This window comes from Peromyscus californicus, unplaced genomic scaffold, assembly GCF_007827085.1.
Source record: "Peromyscus californicus insignis strain IS unplaced genomic scaffold, ASM782708v3 Scaffold_8__1_contigs__length_139910024, whole genome shotgun sequence".
In the NCBI taxonomy this organism is placed as follows: Eukaryota; Metazoa; Chordata; class Mammalia; order Rodentia; family Cricetidae; genus Peromyscus; species Peromyscus californicus.
Genome location: NW_026294606.1, coordinates 75,128,004 through 75,149,517, shown reverse-complemented (window position 1 = coordinate 75,149,517; position 21,514 = coordinate 75,128,004). Strand labels below are relative to the sequence as shown.

At 42.1% G+C, this 21,514-nt stretch overlaps 1 protein-coding gene across 1 annotated transcript in view; it reads right to left on the bottom strand.

The window, feature by feature from the left end:
* Positions 1-21,514, bottom strand: part of Gad2 (glutamate decarboxylase 2) — a 69,442-nt gene that overhangs the window by 15,472 nt on the left and 32,456 nt on the right. The window contains exons 9-12 of the mRNA XM_052726938.1: positions 8,278-8,332; positions 6,111-6,227; positions 4,742-4,806; positions 489-567 (exon numbers count right to left, since the gene is read on the bottom strand). Of these exons, the coding sequence (XP_052582898.1) occupies positions 489-567; positions 4,742-4,806; positions 6,111-6,227; positions 8,278-8,332 (316 nt within the window). The remainder of the gene's footprint in view (positions 1-488; positions 568-4,741; positions 4,807-6,110; positions 6,228-8,277; positions 8,333-21,514) is intronic.

The following is a 21,514-nucleotide window of genomic DNA, read 5'->3' as shown; positions in this document are numbered from 1 at the left end:
TACAACATTCAATTTTAAATTTAACTATGAGACATATAATATATCCATGTATATATATCCATGCATATGTATCTAAATCCGAACACTAACTTTAATTCTTTATCATGTATATACTTCCTATGGTCAAAACTTAATTTTTCTTATGGCAAAATCTACTCCTTCTTCTCATATTTCCAGAAACAAACTATGAATTTAATGAATTTAATGAGAAAGGGACATAGAAGCTCTCTATTGGGAAGATAGGGGGGTTCAAGCTGAGGAAAGGTGTTTGCAGAAAACATGCAAATGATTTCAAGGTCTCAGTTCTAAAGGCTGAGAGGCAAGCCTTCCTTCCCCTCTAGGCATCAGGTCCTTCCCCTGCAAACAAGAGCTCAGAAGAGCTCTCTGTGGGAAACAACGTGAACACCTGTACCTAAGCGGAGACCATGGACTGCATGAGAACAGGTAGATCCCACCACGGACTGGTCCCAAAGTCAGGGAAAGCATACCTCTTCTCTAACCAGGAGAGCTGAGCACTGCAAAGGGACACCCATCATCTTGTGTGGATTCCATGTCACAGAGTTGGCCCTAAAACAAACAAAACAAAACAAAACCATATTAGAGGGTAGCACCGCCCATCACACTCAGGTTACTGAGGTTCTACACCTGGCACCAGAGCCTCCAGGTTGTTGTCCTTATACTCCAGGATGACCCTTGGTCTACAGAAGTGCAGCCTTCCATTGCTCACAGAGATGGGGGTGGTGAGCATGCTCCCATGCGCTTTCCTTTCCCTCACCTCCAGTGAATGCATATGTTTGCCTGTGTGGTGGTCTCAGAGCCCTTAGGGTGACTTAGGGGATCACTGAATTCAGGGTCCTGCCTTTAGCCACTGTTGACCAGAGCACTGGGCAGATGGAAGGGTCATCCTGGTGCTTCTATTGTCCCTGCTCTGACTGCCACAGTGGCCTGAATGAGGAGATATTACTGCATCGATCACCTGTCCTTTCCTTGATGGCCTTTGTCCTACTCGATTCATAAACATACTTCTCACATGTGTCCTTCCTGGGGGGCCTCTAGTTATTCCCCTGAAGCCACCTCTCACCTCATGCTATCTGAGATGAGCAATATGGTCCATGCTACCTTTTCCTTCCTCTTCTGCTTTTCCTTTAGTTTCTCTTTGAAACAGGGTCTCACTACAAAGCCTATGATGATTCAAAGTTGTTATCCTCGTGTCTCAGCCCTAACCTGCCTTACAGCACAGTTTCCAATAAATTTTGTCCTCATTCATACAAAACACTATGTTCTTTCGGTAACTGTGGCTCTAAGATGCACAGCTCAGGGACTTAAACTACATTAGGAGCATGGTTCATACTTCTTTAATAATAATAATAACTGTGATTATTATTATTATTATTATTATTTTGGTTTTTCGAGACATGGTTTCTCTGTGTAATATTCCTAGCTGTCCTGGAACTCACTCTGTAGACCAGGATGGCCTCGAACTCACAGAGATCCACCTGCCTCTGCCTCCTGAGTGCTGGGATTAAAGGCTTGAGCCACCACCACCCAGCAATAATTATTATTATTAGCTTAATCTGGATAGTCTTAATTTACTCTCTCTCATCCCTAGGCACTGGTATTATTTTACAGTTTTGTTTATAGTCTTTCCCTATAGCTCCAATTCCAAACTGCAGCACATGACTGGGGATGCCCCATGGTGACCTCTGTGTTCAGCCTACACCCCTTCCCTTCCTTTGTGCGTTTCCATTACACCAGGTTAATTCTTGTTCTCTGAGTATTCTCTACTCTTGGGCCCGTCACACCATTGCCTCCTTCTTGGCTTCACTTTGCTCAATGTTATTTGTCCCTACATCCAGATTCTCAAGGTGTCTCTTCAGCCCCATTCAAGTTCCTTTGACTTCTCCCCTCCACTCCCATTGCACTGCTCCGGTCCCTGCCCACAGAAAGCAACTGCTCCTGCCAAGAACTCCATATTCGTCAAGCAAGCTCAATGCTTGCCAAGATGCTGAAGGTCTTTGGGATGAGGGTCATAGTATGACGTTTGTGTAAAGAAAGCCACAAGAGGAAGGCAGGCAGTAGAACAGCCCATAGCAGCTATGTCTGAAGAGCCCTAGCTTGCTGTTCCCCTCACCACTCAAGATGTGAGGGCTTTGGGAAGTAATGATGAATGACAGGTGTCATCTGGCCAATCAGAGGACACTTACTATACCAGGAATCTTACTTAAGCCAATGAACAATCCTCAAGGGGGTCCATTTGGACAGCACCCCTGGGACTTTTACATGTGGCAGATATTCCGCCAACTCCCTGGACAGGACTTCTGCATTTCTACCACTTTCCTGCCCTACCTCCACACAGAGGGCCACAAATACACCCTACCCTCCACCCAGGCTGGACTCAACTTTCTCCAAGGACATTTTCAAACATCTCTGCTCTCCAGCTGGAGTACCCTTCTTTCATGTCTGCCCCTCACTGGATGATGCCAAGCCCCAGTGCCGATGCTTGGCACCTTCTTCCTGGAATGATGAGATCTAGGAAGGACCATTTCTTCCTCCATCTCTCTTATCAGCATGCTTGCCTTGGCTCTCAAGTGGGGTTGAAGGCAGTTGATAACACAGCTGTTTCACTGCATCCCCCATGGAGCCCTTAAGTCCCCTGGAAGAGCGAACCGTTACAATGTCAGACATGCTCTGGAGGATCCGGGCTCCTAGCAGGCCTTCTCGGCTACACTGGCTCTAGGAAAGGCAGTGCCAGCAAGAAAATCATCTGAAGGATTTGGTTTGTTTCCCCAAGAGGATGCTGGATAGCGCTTTGTGGTTGTGCTGTGAGACTGTCACTCAGGAATGCCCTGAAACCACAGAGGGGCAAGAATGGACCATGGGTTTCTTTTCCCCTTGGAGTGAGTCCTAAACTTTGGCTTGTGATGCTTGGAGAAAAGTTATTTCTCCAATGGAGTCACGTTTCTTTCATAAAATTAAGCCCACACACATTGTGCTCCAACAATTTCCACAGGTTCTGTGACCTTATTCACCAAAGAGAGGGCACATCATGCTAAGGATGCTGTGGGATGGTTACCATCTGCTACATGTGCTCAGAGCATGGCATGGCAGTGCCCTTATTTCTGAGTATTCCATCCTTGGCTACTCCATTAGGTAAATTTAGTCATAACCTGGTTTTGAGAATTGTAGCGACAAGAACACAGAGGACTCTGTGTTCCGAGATGAACACTCTGAGCTTTTCTCTCAAATAATAGTCTTCAGTACAAAAGCGTGTGGGTGTTTATTTTTCCGAGGCTCCAGGTGAGTAATTTAGTGAGCTTTCAAGTGGCGGTGGTGGGGTGCTCCATGGTTTTCAGCACTTGCCGAGTGAGGTGGCATTAATGGCAGTATAAAAGATGCTTACACTTTGTGTCAGAAACAGTCACAGAACGGAAGGTGCTGTGTGCTCACTGACCACTTCTGAAAACCCAGGAGTTCAGTTCTGGGTAGGCGTGTGTGGTACTAGGTACATGGAAGCACACTTGCTCTCATCTCCCCCCATCCTGGGCCTTGTAGTCAGAACAAGGGCAGTGCTGGTGACTTAACTTTGCTGTGCTGAGGCCAAGGCTCCTGGCAGCAGATTCAGGGACTGTCATCTCATGATGCGAGGCTTGGCTGCTCTGCCCCGACTCTTCCTTAGCCCTATTTCTGCTAATTCAAAAGACACTCTTGGCTCTATTTCCGACCTCCTCCTCCTTCCCCACTTCTACACTCATGGGTTCTGTCTGTGTGAGTCTGAGCCGCCTGGTCTCACACAGATAGATACTCTCTGGTCTGGCCTCTCTGCCTGTTGACAGATGCTCCCAAGCTCCTGAAACCTCTTCCCTGGTCCTGACACAGAACTTGTGCCAAGATGTCTAGGGGCAGAGCCATGGTGAAGCTTTTCCTGGACAGCATCTGGCTGCTTGGCAGGGCATGGTAGGCAGTTGTCAGCCTCTGATGAATTAAGGCTTTCTCTGTGGTCTGGAGTAGCAGAACTCTCCACTGTGCTGACCTGCTGACCTGGTTCACTTGCTGTGCTGTGATGGGAGAACTGGCTGCCCTTTGCATGTGGTGCAGAAGCACAGCCTGAGGCCATATTTTGTATTCTGTATTTCCCCCTTGGACCTCAATATGTTTTATGCTAATCAAACATTACTTCCTTTGTGCTTTGCAGCCTCTTTCAATGGTCTGCTGCTCCGGCCCCACATAAAACTTACTTACTGCATCAATCAGGGCTGCCAGGAAAGGGATATTGTGGGATGAAGCCAGGAGAACCAAATCACTGGCATGTCTTACTTCAACTCAGCTGACTGTATCTGATCCCAAACATAACTTTTGGCATTACAAATGGTAAAGGGCAAAGTGTTTATAAACCTGCTTTGAGAAACTATTCATTGCTTTCTTGAAAGCCATGGATGCTATTCTTATGGTAACATGAAAGCTATAGCTCTCCTCCTTAGGAAAATGTGGACAGCCTGCAGGTTGTAAAATCATTCCAAGATGTCAGGAATGAATTCTAGAAATAAACCCTCAGTTTTGAAAGCCATTTGATGTGGGATTTGATGTTTTTTTTTTTCTTCTTTTGTTGTTACACATAGGCAAGGCTCACAAGTACAAGCAGAGTGGGCTTGCTGGCATCCCAAGACTTCCTTAGAAGTGGAGTGCCATTTTCTTTTATGTAGCTGTTAACATTCTACATTGCAGACTAGGAAATTATGCGTACCTCTCCACCCCGCTCAGTTTCCACTTGTGTTTCCGGGACATCAGTAATCCTCCACCCCAAGCTGCCTGAAATGACAAAAAACAGACCAGTAAGAATGTAGCACCTTTCCATGGCCTCGATTTCTAGTTTGGTGTCTTCCATATTAATGGGAATGTCATAGTATGAAAATGACCTTCACAGTTTCATGTAGATTAAGAGAGTGGAGCACCTTCTTTTAATAATGTGAGGTCTTTAAATTTCAAGGTGAGAAGTCTCAGACTCTATCTTACATTTATATATTACATGTTTATAATTATGGAGTCAAACTGGAGACACATCTTTTCAGTCTGCATGAATGGGAGAAAGATGGTCTCCCCAGCCTTTCCTGTAGTTTTTAAGTTGTTCCTTTAGAAGGCCATGCTCTCAGAACGAGAATGCCTATGGTTGCCACAGCTGGAGTAGATAAGATGAGCTGGGGAACCATTAAACAGGTTCCATGTTGAAAGCCAGAATGACCCAGGTCAATGCCACTTGCAGTTTTAGCTTACAGCAGCATAAGGAGTTTGTACCTGAATGTGTAAAATTTATCACTTCCTTTATGGAGAAAATATTGCAACAAAAAAAGATCAGCCGAACTAAACATTGTGCCGTTGGTGATGGTTTGTGGTTGATTGTTTATCACAAACATTTTATCTCACCATGGATCATTAGTGAGTACTTTGCAGATGGCAACTGATCTTAAAGTCACACCAAGTAACACACTCAATTTAAATCCCTTCAGTTCAGCCTTGTAAAAATGGACATATTTTCCATTATAAAATGGTGACAAAGTTTCTTTAAATTTTGGTGTCATTAGACTTTGGGTCAAAACATCTCAAATATAGTCCAGCTTTTTAGTTTACCAAATTAACATATTGGAAGTTTGGTAATCCATATTTCCTAGTAAGTTGTCAAGCCTGCTTTTTACCCTTTTTATCTAACTTGAAATTGAGTTCTATAATACTGTAGATTTTTGTTACAAATGTAAATCCAGATTATACTTATAAGGGAGATCTGCATATGTGTAACTGTGTCGGGGGGAGTGACTTTTACCCAGGGACATTATGGGTCAATAAATTGAGAACCAAGCTCAAGTACTGGGCATGTCAATAATTTTTTCATGTTAGAAACTTTAATACATAATCAGTCTCAGGCTGTTTCTAATATTACACACTGTGTAAGTTCTGTGCCTCGGAAATCTTTAAAATCTGAGATTCCACCATTCTAAATATGAGAGAGAGAGAGAGAGGGAGGGAGGGAAGGAAAGAGAGAGAGAGCAAATTGTATTCCATGAGTCTCATCTAAAAACCATGCAAAGGTATTTAATGGGTAGTCGCTGAGGGGTACTTACATCCACATGCATCCAGATCTTATACTTTTTGCAAATGTCAGCAACAGCCAAGAGGGGATCAAAAGCCCCATACACAGTGGTTCCAGCTGTGGCACTCACAAGGAAAGGAACAAATCCCTACAAAAACAAGAAAGCCCGGTTGTGTAAACAGGGGCTCTGGGTTTATTTACTCATTAAGTTTTTGAGACAAGGTCTTGCTATGTAGCTCTGTCTCCCTTGGAACTCAGTGTGTAGACCGATCTCAGTACGTGACGATCCTCCCAGCTCAGTCTCTTCAGTGCTGGCACTATGGGCATGGCCACCACAGCTAGGACCCAAGGCTGCTTCCAGGGGCTGATTAAAAACACAGCAACTCTCCCCTACCACGTGCATTGTTTTTAACCGTCACAAGAGTCATCATCACTCTAGATTGGTTCAACCAATGACTCCTCCAAGATTCTGAGCTCTCCCCTTGACTGCACCCGATGGCTGCCCTGTGACAGCAGCAGTTAGCAGCACTGGCTTTGCTGCACTGGAGGTTTTCAGCGGTGTCCCCTGTCCATTTACATACTTCAGGTAGACTGGACGATTGTAGATGTAACCAACGGTCTTATTAAATAAGAAACACAGAGCCGATTCAGAGAAGAAAGCCAAGAGGTCAGAGCTAAGAGCCTCACCCTTCCTGATTCAGGGATCCTCTTCAGTCAAGAGAGCTCTCCAAAAAGGGCCTACTTCCTGTGTGTATGTCTTTATATAGTCTAGCTGTTCTGCCTTCTCATTGGTTGTAAACCCAAACATGTGACTGCCTCGTCACTGCCTGAATGTACCGCCCTCCAGGTCCTTAAAGGCATGCGCCACCGCTGCCACGCACTTGCTATGGCTCTAATAGCTCTGACCTCTTGGCTTTCTTCTCTGAATCGGCTCTGTGTTTCTTATTTAATAAGACCGTTGGTTACATCTACAGGACGATCCTTCTTATTTTCTTTGCTTATTTTCTACTCTTTCTTCTTCTTCACACCCAGCCACCTGAACCTAACTCCTCCCTTGGCACGGACCAGTGGGAAGAAGGGTGGGGCAAAGAGGGACCCTGCCAGCCCATGCTCCTATGTGGACTAGCTCAGGTGATTTATTTGGGGGTATTAGAGGGGAGGGTTCACATGGGGCTAAACATTCTCCAAGCCATGGCAACGTGAAAATTTATTTAAATAGTAGGATATGGCTACGAGAGGGTGGAAGAATGTCACAGATACGATCAGCTCCATGCAGTCACTCCAGGCTGTCCTGGCCGTTCTGTTGGTTTATAGACCCTGAGGTTTCAGAGTTTGTCTTTAGGTGGCAGCAAAGGTTTAATCTTATGGTTTGTATTACTAGTCCCCTTTCTAATACAAGAAAGCTGTAGGAAAAAAAGAAGGCATATGAAAATAAATGATTACTACTAAGCATATAGTAATATCTAGTGCTAAACCAGGCATTGTATCTTTTATTTACTAAAAGTTAAACAGAGAATTCTAAAAGCAATGCCTGACTTGCAAACCATCCAAGGGCATATTCTTTGATGGATATTGTTATTTTATTTTATATTTTGAGACATGATTTCCTATCTTCCAACATGACCTCAAACCCCACATGGAGCTGAGGATGACTTTGGACTTCTGACTTTTCTGTTTTGACCACACTTGGATGCTGGGGATCAACTCAGGGCTTTTTGCAAGCTAAACAAGCACTCTCCCATCTGAATCATATCCCTAGCCTGTCTTGTCATTTCTAAAAGAGTTCTAAATTTGTGTCTTCAGAATCAGATGTATGGTTTAATATGGCTCTCTCCAAATTCCATGTGACGACAGTCATTCACATGCTGCATGAGCATGCCAGCCCTTAGCTGTGAGAAAGGTTGTTGCCTAGAACCAAATTCAGCCTGAAGGGGGCGTTAGAACCTGTCTCTGTATAGATGATCTATGCAGCAACTTAAACTTTTATAAAGCACATATATACACATACATACACATATACATATACATCATATACATATACTTGGAGACCAATATGGTGATTGAAAAATTTCATATTCTTGTTGAAGCTTGGAGACTGGAGTTTAGGTCTGTTTTACAAGCAAAACCTAAATAACTTTTTCTTGGTTATAGATCAAAATACATATTGCTATGGGTCAGAGATCCTTACAAAAACTTACTTTCTGTTTGACTTCAAGGATTCTTCTTTCAAGATCAGATGGGATCATTTTCCCTCTGTAAGGCAAAAGGAATATATTAGATTTGTTTGGATTAGTTTTCTTTTCTGCCTTTACAGTGTAAGGAGCCTCAAGATGGTAGACTCCAACTCATATCATTAACTAGTGCTCAGTTAAGACAGCTCTTTGGCTGTCTCCAGGGACAGAAACAAATGCATTTATCTTCTAGTATGACATATGACGATTTCTTTTTTCTTTTTCTTTCTTTTTTTTTTGAGACAGGGTTTCTCTGTGTAGCTTTGTGCCTCTCCTGGAACTAGCTTTGGAGACCAGGCTGGCCTCAAACTCACAGAGATCTGTCTGTCTCTGCCTCCCGCGTGCTGGGTGACATATGACTATTTCTTACCATTATTGGGAGACACTGACCACACCGTGTTCTTGGTAAAATGGTCACACTGTCCCTCTGCTTTGCCCACAGACTGCTAAAATGCATCATTTTAATTAATTTGAAACAGTTCTGTTTGGGAACAAGACATTTGACAATGAAAGAGAAGTTCAGGGGAAAAATTTCAGTCCAAATCTTCACTTTAGAAAATAATTTTCAAACTAAATGGTGGATCTACAGTGTTTTTTATTTTGATGGAACACTGAGAAGAAAGAATCCATTCTGAGACATTTGGATGAAAATATGATTCCCCAAACCACCTATATACCCTCAAAGCCTGAAAGTATAAAGCAAATGGAAACCTGGAACTCAAATTTCAAACCCTCAGATAGACAGGCACACGAGGAAGAAACACCATATTCCTTCCAATAGATCTCTTTCCCAAAGGACAGAGCTGCCTCTTGGCTTACTATGACAATCAGTTAGATAGGAAGGCACTAGATGAAGAGGCATCATTACATTCTGCCACTTTTCTTTCCCACAATAAAATTCAACCTTATGATAATCACGAGAAATTGTTTCTAGAACAAGTTATACGGTGCCAAATATTCATGGAAAATGATAGCATTTATAGTTATTAGGATTAAGCAAGTCAATAACTTAACAAATGCAAAAATATTTTTAAAGGCTTGGCATATGATACACACATAGCCATTGCTGAGATTATTGTAATGCAGTGTGATATTTATATTTTAAGATTCTGAAGGAAAACAAAGAACAAAGTAGTTGGAAGGAGCTGTGGGTGGTGAAATATTTTCTAAGGCTGGTAACTTTCCCCATTGGATTCATTAATATAAGTTTTATGAAGACACTTTTGAAAAAGTAAGGACAGAGCGTGTAATACAAAAATTGGGTGGGGATGCTACCGGCATTCAGTGAGCAGTGACTGGGATTTGGTCTGTCAGCCCATGAAGATCTAAACACACAGTGACCGCTGGCTGCCTCATCATCCCTTCTGGTGTCTTTCCAAAAATATGTGATTTTACTACAGGTGAATGAATGCTTTAACATTTCTTTAGTCTTTAAAATAATCTGAACCTTCTGTAAAGGGTATGTCAGTTACATTTTCCTACCAATTTCATTACAGATTGAAAAAAAAAAAAGAAGAAGCTTGACCAAAGAGTTGGAATATACAGCAGACATTATATCTCAAAGCTTTGAGAGCTGCTGGCTTAGGTAGTTCTGCCCGAGCAAAGTGAGGCAATTACCTGGGCAACAGTAACGGAAAGGTTTCTGGGGATTGGGTTGTCAGGCTAGAATTTAGCAAAAGGCATTACAGGGATACTACTGTGAAGAGCATGGCCGTAAGGCCAGAGAATCCTATCTTCCAGACTCCTGTGAGACGGGGAAGTGAGGGAGGCAATGGGGCTGGGAACGAGCTCTCACAAGCACCTTACTTCCTATATTGTCCCATCTTTCAGAAAGTCCTGGGAATATCCTTTAAGATTCAAGCTTTCCTGGACCAGTCTTCCAAGACCTTTCCTAGACCAGACCTTCTGTTCACAGCCCCCTTTGCCTAAGAAAGATTTGTACAATTCTGGATACATATATATGGAATAGGTACACAAGTTAAACATTTACTGATAATAAATCAAAGAGATTCATTTTATCTTATTTGCATGTGTGTATGCACGTGTTTACATGCTCATGTGTGTACAGGTGCACATGGGTACAGGTGCACATGTTTGTGCATACGCGTGTCTGTGGAGGTCAGTTCTCAGGTTCCAGCCATCTTTTCTTTTGAGGTAGGGTCTTTCACTGGCCTGGAATTGATCAAGTAGGCTAGGCTGACTGGCCAGCAAGTCCCAGGCATTTGCCTTCCTCAGTCTCACTCTCAGGTCTAGCTTTTAAAACATGTGTTCTGGGGGGTTGAACTCTTGACTTTGTGTTTGAAAGGCAAGTACTTTAGACTGAACTATCTACCTAGCCCAGAAACTTACATTAGTTTTTGGAATGCATATAGTTTTACCACTTGTTAAAGATGAAAGCAAACACGCATACCATTGAGATGCACGCGCCTGTTTAATTTCACACAAAGAACTAAATCCTGGCTGAATATTTTATGCTGCAGGATGTAGATCATCTTCAGGGTTTTCCAGAGTTTATCGATGTGTTTATAACAGCAATTAAAAAATTAATCATTCTAACATATAATCCAGAGATATTCTAATCTGATACTTATGTGATGAGGAAGAACAAAACTATCAAAATCTTTGTTTTCTGTGATTGCATCATTTGAGTTTCTACAGTAGCAGACAATTGTGTATCTACAGTAAAAGCACTGCAATTCTTTGCATACAATAGCCTCAAATCTTAGCCAGGTTGTTGCGGGTGATGGTTGTTGGTGTTGTGTAGCATATAGTAGCCTTAAACCTTAACCAGGTTGTTGGTATTGTGTAACATGAAGGCATGCACCAAACCAAGTGCTGCATATTTGTTGGTTGCATATTCAGAACCAAGTCTGCAGTGAAATTGTAGAATACAATGTGAGTAGGCACTGCCAGAAACATCTTGTAATCACTACACATTGGTTTTGAATTAATTTTTGCTCATTGCACAGTCATAAACCTTTTACTGTTGCCAGATTTTTCATGGCCCCCACAGTTTAGTGACCCACAGATGAGATTGTGACCCACCATTGATGAAGCTGTGACCTGGATCATAGAATGTTCCACCCTGCTTTCAATGAGCTGTTCAAACTTCATAGGGAAGTTCGACAATGTATTTCTCTCTTACAGTAAGTTTTAAGCACGTTAAAATTGCCATAGTATTTTGTAGGTAAGCATGGGACTTCAAAGAAAACTCTTAGAAACTGGTTACACATCTCTTAAATTTCTCTAGTTTGCCTAAATTTGGAATGTGTGGGGTGGATTAATAATCACTATCTGTTCATCAAATTACATCAGGATACTTCGTTACATATAAACCATTCAGCTGTCACTGAGTAGTCAAGAGCTGGGGCACATTAGAACTGACCTTAAGGCTCGGCTCTAGTCTCACGTCATTCATCAAATAAGGAGGAGGCTGAGAGGGGAAATGACCACCCGACACAGGGGCTGCTGAAAGGGTGTGGATTATAACTAAAAATAAACATAAAACTTCCAGAACAAACTTAAAGGGACCACACATTTAGTGAGGCTATTTGGAAAGGGTAGATTTTTTTTAATTGTTTGAGAATTTTATACACACACTTAATGTGTTTTGATCAAATTCACCCTTCATTATCACCCTCCAGCTTCTCCCTCTCCACCATCACTTTTGTCTCCCAACTTCATGCTCTCTTCTATTTTTTTCTAACCCACCGAGTACACTTTGTGCTGTGTGTACATGAATGGGTGTTCCCCCAGGGAATCTCCTGGGGGCATGGATGGATAGTCTTTCAGTGGCCACATCCCTGAAGAGAACTGAGGAAAGGTTGTAGTCTTTGATGATAACATACTGTTTTCAGGAATCAGAGGTTTCGTCCAAACCTGTCTGGGAAACAGTGAATGCAAAATTCACTTCCTATTTTATTTCCATAGTGTAATCTGAGAATATTAATGTCTCGCCAGACAGACAGTATGAGGCTGTGGACACAAAACCTTACATCATTTTTATTGATTTGATTTTGTTTTGAGAACTTTCATACATGGGCACTGTATCTACGTCACTTCCACCTTCCCTCCCTTCTCGGACTCCTCTCGTGCCATTTCCCATACTCCCAAATTCAAGATCTTTTCTTTACACACATGTATATACAGCCTGCTGAGCCCATTTAGTGTTGCTCATGTGTTCATGTATCCCCCTCATCAAAGACGTTTCTTTTTGGAACAGACAGAACTATCACAGATACCTACAACTTGCTGAAACGCATAGAGTAAGTGATGGTGGATACCCAACTCCAGCTGATAACGCAACACCCAAGGCTCCAGGAAAGCCTCAGAAGAGGAGGCAGAAAGATTGTAAGGGCGGAAGCCCAGGATGCCGGTTGCTAGATAGTGTTCTCTAGACATGCCAGGGGAAATGCACCCATGAAATCTCAACAACAAAACTGGTGTAAAGACCTTTCCCTTCTGTGATCTTAGAATTCACTGGATCACTTTGGGATACCAATTAATGCCTAATATTTAGTATGCCTAAGAATCACTGAAGTACTACTTTAAAATGTGAATTCCTTGGCTTCAATCTTAGGGATGTTGACTCAGTAGGTCAGTACAGAGTTGAAGAATTAAGTTATTGAACAAATATTTATAAGCACTTACAAAGTTCAGATATCATGTTACAATCAGGTGTGCCAAGGTTACAGAACAGTTTATGCTCCAGGTCGTCTCCCATGCTAACATGGGAGAAAAACAATAGGTAGACAAATACATAGAAAGATGCATTTCTACATGCACCCACATGATTATGATGCAGGTAGACCCAGGTTCACATGTAGAGAAACAATGCTTTAGAAATGTACATTCAGCCTGGGTAGCATTTTAATAAAGTGACTTTTCCCATGATCCACGGTTCAGAGCCCTTATGGCTGTCAGGCAGCAAGCAGAAGGGACTCCAGATGTAGCACAGACACCCTCTGCCTGCCCATATGCTGTTGGGCGAGAGAACACTGGGTGACCACCAGCAGGCTTTTCTGAGGATTTGTGGCTGCCTGTCCTAGCCTTTCCAGATAAGCACCTCATAGTACATAAGAGGCTCTGTATGGTAACTTTGCATCCTCTACATCTAGCCTACCAGGATCTCCATAGCATAAATTTGTGGCTTCCACATTTACTCATCTGGTAGCCTGTAACCTCACAGTAACCACTAGTGCCAATATAACATAGCTCTGAGTGTCAGTGTGGCAGAAGGTAATGACACCTGAGTGAGGGCTGTTGAACCAAGCCGAGGGTTTGGTATGATGATTTGATATTGAGCTTTTTGGTAAGTGGTAGTTTTAAAAAAGTCATACAAAGTTGCTTGCATAAAACCCCAGCAAGACACTAGTCAGTTAGAAAAGTCTTTGTGCTAAGACACTGTGGACTGTGGGTTGTGGTTCATCCCTGCTTATCCATGGGCCCAAAGGCAAGAGCTATCTTTCTACACAGAGCTCGTTAATAGAGAGGGTGTAGCTATACATGGAGCTCATTGATAGAGAGGGTGTATTTCTATGCAGGCTTCTGGATGGTCATATAGAAGGTGCTGAGTTACTGACTGGCCTTGCTTATAATCCTTCAGAAATGGAAAAGTTCCTACCAGTTTTTCCTAAATTATTAGGAAATGGGTGTGGCTTTATTCAGAGCACTCACGTACAAAGAAAGGACTTGTGAAGCCATTACCAATGTTGCAGTGCCTCCGGCAGCAACAATGAATGGTCAAGCTTAGAGGTCTTCACTACACTATACTTTTTCATATGACCCCTGATGTCCCTGCAACAATGTAAGATCATTATCACTGCTTACTATGTGGATAAGGCAGAGGTAGTTAAAGATGGAGTAATTGGATACTGTCCCAGATTCAAGGCTAACTAACTATATTAGAAGAGCTAAGGTTTTCCTTTTATCCATTTGTAAAATAGTAGTTTTTGCCTTGTTAATTTTCTATAAGGCCCAAATGGAGTAGGAAGCATAAACATTATAAAATACAAAATACGAAACTGCCTAGCATATAACACCGTGTACTAAACATGCTTGGCTACTCTAAATAACACATGAGGTCAGGAGAAAGCAAAAATGGCTTTTGTAGAACATTAAAAATTAATGATGTAGCTGGGCATAGTGTCGAAATTCCTTAATCCCAACACTCAGGAGGCAGAAGCAGGTGGATCTCTGTGAGTCTGAAGCCAACCTATGGTCTAAACTCTACTCTGTGAGTTTCAGGACAACCTGAGCTACATACATACATGGTGAGCTCCAGGTTCAGCGAGGGACCCTATCTCATGGAATCAAGTAAATATCAGTCGAGAAAACCCAACTAAGTAAATATCAATAGAGGAAACCCAACATCATTTTCCTGCTTCTGTGTGTCTCCATGGTCACTCATACATGTGCACAGGCACTTGCACACACACATACACACACACACACAGAGAGAGGGAGGAAAGAAAAAAATGTATAGAAAATTTGAAGAGAAGAGCAATCTAATTACAAAAATAAAAAACAAAAATGAAAACAAAACAAAACAAACAACGCAAACAACCAAACAGACAAAACCAAAAATAGAAACAAGTGGGAAGGAAGTTCATCCAAGCAGTGGCCCCAATACCAGGCTTGGGGTTTGGTTGTGAATCTTAACAAGTCTACCATGGGTAATAATGGATTAAAATTCATACAGAAAAGAATGGAATTTGCTGGTTCTGTTAAACATGGATACATTTTATAGATAATGCTACAAAATCTCCAAGAAATCAAGACCTCTTTGAAAACAAACAAGTACGTGAGAGATTCACCAGAACCAAGTGGAGGTCATTACAGGTGTGTAAAGGTGGGAACTGTTAGGAAATCTCAGTGTATGTCATCTCAGCAATAGATCAAAATGAGGAAATCACAGTGGGACCCCAACTCGCATGAAAGACGGGGTTTTTTTTCCCTCTGAGAAAGGGCTTCATTATGTTGCCTCCAGATACTTCTGCTTCAGTTTCCCAAGTTCTGGTATTAAAAGCATGTACTAGCACACCTAGATATGAAAGGCATTTTAACAATCAACAACATCTATTCTAGAGGAGGAAGAAGGGAAGAGGTGGGGAGAAGAGGAGGAAAAGGAGGATAAGATAGGAGGTAATGAAAGAGAGACGAGAAAAAGAAGAAATTCCTAGTAACTTAAGAAAACTAGGGCACTTCTTTGACACAATTAAAATCATCTATTTCAAAGTAAATATCAGTATTATACCAAAACGTAGTACCCTAGATACTTGTCCATTAATGTTAAGAACAATAACACCCTTAAATTTTTTCCTGTGAACATTCTTCTTTAGGTAATAGGAAGTCCAAGCATTAACAAGTGAAGAGATTGAATCAGCAATCAAAAATTTACCATCATCCCCTGCTCCCAGAACCCACTGGCATTACTAGTGCATTTCATTAAATGTTTAAATAGGGATTACTAACAATCTCTACCATGTTCAGCATAAGGGATGGATATTATTCCAAACTCTTTCTGCAGGGCCAGAATTACCTTGATATGAAAATAAGGAAAAGACACCTCAAGGAAAGGAACACGCAGGATAATAACAGATGCAAGAATCTTCAAGGCAACCAGTAAGAGCAACACAACAGTATTTCAAAAGGATCCAACACCACAGCCAAACGTGATTTATCCTGGAGATACATGGTGTGTCAACACCAGCAAATCAAAAAGCACAATATGCCATATCAACAGAATGAAAGACAAAAACACGACCATCTCCATAGTTGCAGAAACAGCATTTGACAAGATCAACATCCTCATACAATAAAAACTCCCAATGAATTAGGTCTAGAAAAAATGTATGGAAACACAGTTGAGACCACATACAAAAAGTCCACAGTTAGCACATCATACTCAGTATTGAAAAATTGGAAGCTTAAGATAAAGAAATAAGACAAGGATGACATGTCTTGTCACTCCTAGTAAACATAGCATTGTAAGTCTTAACCAGGGACAGCAGGCAAGAAAAGGAAGTAAAACACAACCAGTCCTGACAGAAAATAGTTAAGTTTTCTGCTTTCAGATGGCATGATTATATGTAGAGAAAACTCTAATGACTCTACCACAAAGTTGTTTTGAAGTAATAATTGAATTCAGTGATGTTGCAGGACACCAAATCCACACAGAAAAAAAAAATCAGTGGCATCCTATATGCCAACAATGTTCTATCCAAAGGATAAAATAAGAAAATAATTAATTTCAATTGAAAAAAATAAGCTTAACCAAGGGTCTAACAGATCTAGACACCCCCAACTGAAAGTGAATCAACAGATGTGGTACACATGTATACAATGGGGTATTATTTACCCCTGAAAAGGAAGAAATTCCAAGGTATAAACATGGACAAACCTTGAGGACATTATGCCAAGACTTCTTGATCTTGACAAAAAGTCATTGTGTAATCAGGCTTTTATGAGTGGGGACCAAAAATGGTCAAATTCATAGAGAATATGTAATGAACAGTGGTTGGCAGGCATGGGGAAGAGGGTGATAAGCAGGGATTGTCTGATGGGCATAGTTTCAGTTTTCATTACCGTAGCTGTACAATGTGAGTGTGTGATGCCACTGAAATGTACCACAATGCAGTTAGGAGGGTGCTATGCATTTGACGATAATACTGACTGGAGAGAGAGGAAGTAGTTATCTTAACTGGTGAAAGTTAGTGGTTCTCTTCTGAGGCTGAGTCCTGACTCTTCAGTGACCAGCCATGTGACCTTGGACGTAGCATCTGTGGATGTGTTATAATCTAAATGAGAAAGGAGACCTCGCCATGCTGTTTGAAGTTGTTGCTTGGGTGGCAACAAATCGTAATACACTGTGCCAGTAGGATACATGTGAGGCATTTTACCCCTTTGCTTTCCTAATTAGGTGAATTAATTAGATCATTATGGACAGCAGGAGGACCGTGTCTACATGCGATAAGCAATGAGTCTTGGCTGTTACTCTCTTATAACTTCCTCATATAGGATATCACAAGTGTCCCTGAGTTCTCTCCATAGAAACTCAGAGGAAATAGGATGCTTGCGCTTCCTAAATCTGCTCTCTAATAGCTGGTTCAGTGTCTCTGGTATAGTCTGTCTTGTTACTGTGCCCTCAGCTGCTCCCCCCAGGGCCCGAAGGAGGTCATTAGCCTTCTCAGTTGTAGCACTGGCCACAATTCAGTTAATTTAACAAAAGAGTTTAATGATTCCAGATTACTTACACTTTCAGTTGTTTTGGTGAATTGTACAAAATGTGGTACTTTACCAAGCACAGGCAGCTATAATCTCAAAAGCAAGGGGAGTGTTTTTAAAACAGCAAAATTGTGTACAAAACACTAATAGTTAATTTGTGTTCTAACATTAGTCAGAGTAGCTTAATAGAACTCTTGTCGCCTGAACTGGGTGCAGCCGGTGACCACTGTCCAACCAGGTATCATGTGTCTCTGTCAGGTTTATCCCCTGTACAGTCACAGCAAATTACTAGCAATTGAGATAATGGAAAAGGAAAGTCTGAAGGGAAGAGAAAAAAGAGGTGGAGAAATGGAAGAGAGGGGAGAGAGTGAGTGGGAGAGGGTAATGGAGAGAATTAGTTTCTGAAAGTACCCATGAGTCCATTTGGGTGATAGAGCAAGAGAAAGAATAAAGAGACACAAAGACACGGAAAGAGCTGCTCCCCCTCCCCCGCTAAAATGCAGGAATCGACAAATAAGAAAGGATGGGGTTAGGAAATGACCGTCTTGCAACCATCCGAACAATTCAGAGAAGAATTAAAACGGATGCTGAACTAACTGGAGCCTGAATGCTGCAGGACATACAACATCCTCAAGACATAGATCCACTGAAAAGATAGTATCACCATTTCATAATATTTATAGTTGATGTTATTAATAATGAGCCCAACCTCTTGCTGAGATGCCCAGGAAAGACATGCCTCCCTGGAAATCCTGCCCCAGACACATCACTTGAATCATGAGAAAAATCAGACAATCCAAACAAATCAGCCCTTCAGAAACACGGTCAGGTATTCTCAAGCACACCTGCAATCCCAGCAGCACTTGGGAGCCTGAGGCAGGAAAGGCAGCCTGGTCATCATAGTGAGACAGAAATAAAAGAAATTAAAACAGAGAAGAAAACAAATCATCTCACGAAAGGCAAAAGGCTCCGGATGAAGGAGAGTGAAGAGCTGTTTAATCACAGTGCTGGGTGGTGGTGGTGGGGAGGGGGGCGGGGGTACAGTCAGCCCAGCCTAACCAGTGAGTTCCCAGCCAATGAGAGACCTGTCTCAAAAACAGGTGAACAGCACCTGAGGGAAACAACACAAGAGCTTGTCCTCTGGCCCCAACATGCATGTGTGCGCACATACGCACACACTTTAAAGGTAATTTTAAAATATAAAAAATAAATTATTGTGGACATTAAGGAGTATTTCTGAGCTCTATTTGCTAGTTGATTTTAATCATTATATATTGTTTTCAAATCAGATTATAACAACTTTGAGAAAAGCGATAGTCATTGACAGTTAAAGTTTCTAAAGTGACTATTACTTTACACAATAACTGTTCAAAAATTTACATATATACATTATATACATACATTACATTATTAGCTAAAAATTGACAAGAAACAATAATAATGCTCAAATCATCTTGGGCTCAACACCCCCCTCCTGTTTTTGACCTATCAGTATTACCAGACACACAAAACCAAAGACTGTTGTGGACTCCACTCTCCTCCTGGCATCGGCCTTTCTAGGCTCACCCTTCAGGACAAACTTGTGCTATTCTCTCCTTTTCCACACTTACCAGTCACTGTCAATCCCCACAAACTGCCTCTTCCATCACCTCTCCCCTGAACCAGCTCCGACAGTCTAAGCAGCTCCCTCCTTCTAACTATAGTAGTAACAATGGGCAGCTAGTCACTCACACTTCCCGAGTGGCAGAGTCAACACTGTTGACCAGTTTCTGCCTCTAGAAACTCTCCTGGCCCTTGCATCCTCCTTCCTGTCCTCCTCTGGCTCTTCTTTCTTGGCTGTTTCTCTCCTGGGTTCCTTTTTTTTTTTTTTTTTTTTTTTTTTGTGGTTTTTCGAGACAGGGTTTCTCTGTGTAGCTTTGCGCCTTTCCTGGGACTCGCTTTGTAGACCAGGCTGGCCTCGAACTCACAGAGATCCACCTGCCTCTGCCTCCCGAGTGCTGGGATTAAAGGCGTGCACCACCACCGCCCGGCTTCCTGGGTTCCTTTTTAAGCCCAGCGCTGCACGGCTTCATTTGTCTCCAAGCTCACCTGTTCAACCACCATCTGTTACTCTCCCATGATGTCTTATAAACTCAACATCTCTACAACTCCACAACTCCTCCTCTTAGCCAGAGTGCCTCACCTCGGAGGATAGCACTGAACTACTTGAGCTGAGGAGCCAGAGTCTGGCATCCATCCTCGACTCCCCTCTCAGCCTGGACAATGCTCCTGCACTCCATCTCCACACAGTCCTTCCACTGTGGACCAGCCCCTGTTCACATTACTACTACAGCCACCAACTTCCAGCCTCTAACCCACGTGCCCTCTGCATTTAAGATGATCCTGCAAACAGAGCTATAACGCTGTTTCTCTGCTTAGGACACCTCAGGGACATTCTGTGATTTCAACTGAAAGTCAGCTTAACGTGGCTCACAAGCCCTTTCCTGACAAGGACATTGTGACTACATCCTTCTAGACCTTATTGTTTTGTGAGCCATGTTTGGGATGTGCTCTAGTTCCTACCTGGAACAGTCTTTCCCATCCTCCTCATCCATCTGATGCCTACCACCCTTTGCTCTACAGGTAGAATTAGGTGAGCATGTGTGCCTCCCCTGTTGTAGTACTTCCCTTCCTCATCAACTGCTGCTGGTTTCATGGCATTTGTACCATCTGTAGCCACAGCCATCGTGCCTCCCACTGCACTGTAGTCAAGAGTGTCACTCACGGGTCCCATGTTGATCGTATGTGAATTCCGTACCCTTGCAAATTATCATCCATATAACACACATTTCTTTCTTTTCCTCTAACTACATCTTTAAGAAGTATCTCTTTTCTTCAGTGCCTTTAACTCCGAAAAAGTCCTCAGTTCTATCCACAGATATTTCCCCCTAAATATTAATGTACTTTTCTGTCCTTAAAATGCACAAGCATGACACTTATTTGGATTCCACTAATTAAAAAAAATCTGTGACTATTACTTCAAGATGAGATTATACCAACTTTGAAAAAAAGAATAGACCCAATGACACACGAATAAAAATTCAGTAACCCTATTGCTGGGAATATTAAAAATTTTACTGGAAATATAACTCTTAAGTTTGAGTTTGTGAGTTAAAGGCTTTAATTTATACTTTACTCTTTTGATTGTAGTTTGCTTTTATGCATAAACATAATTTTCAGTTATGGTAATATCCATTAAGATACAAGTAATGAACTGGAAGTTTATATTGTCCTATCTTACTCTACTTTTATTTGAATATATGTGGTAGTTTGAAAGAAAATGGCCCCATGGACTCATAGGGAGTGGCACTATTAGGAGGTGTGGCCCTGTTGGAGGAAGTGTGTTTTGGGGGTGGCAGGCTTTGAGGTCTCAGAAGCTCAAGCAAGGCCCAGTGTCACTCATTTTTCCTGTTGCCATTTCATCCAGATGTAGAACTCTCAGCTCCTTCTCCACAATCATGTCTGCCTGCTTCCCACCATGACAATAATGGACTAAACCTCTGAAACTGTAAGCCAGCCCCAAAGAAATGTTTTCCTTTGTGAGAGTTGCTATGTCATGGTATCTTCTCACAGCAACAGAAACCCTAACTAAGAGAGTATATATAAACTTAGAACAGTTTTTGATTTTCAACTCAAGAGAACACAGTCCAATCAAATGAAAACTTAATTATGTGGCATCTCCCCTTTATGGTTTCAACTAAGGACTGAGTTTCACTCTAAACACACCACCAAAGCCAGTTCCTGTAAGGGCCAAAGGAGGATAGCTGTGGGGATCTTCCTCCACATGTGGCTGTGTGTCTGTCCTTTTGAAGCTGCACTCTGATTTCCTTCACTAGAACAGTCCTCTCCAACTGTGAACATTTTACAGAAAAGTAAGAGCAAGCTTACCACCCCAGCCACCGTTAGACTAATGGCACTTGGAAAGAGCAGATCCAGGGAA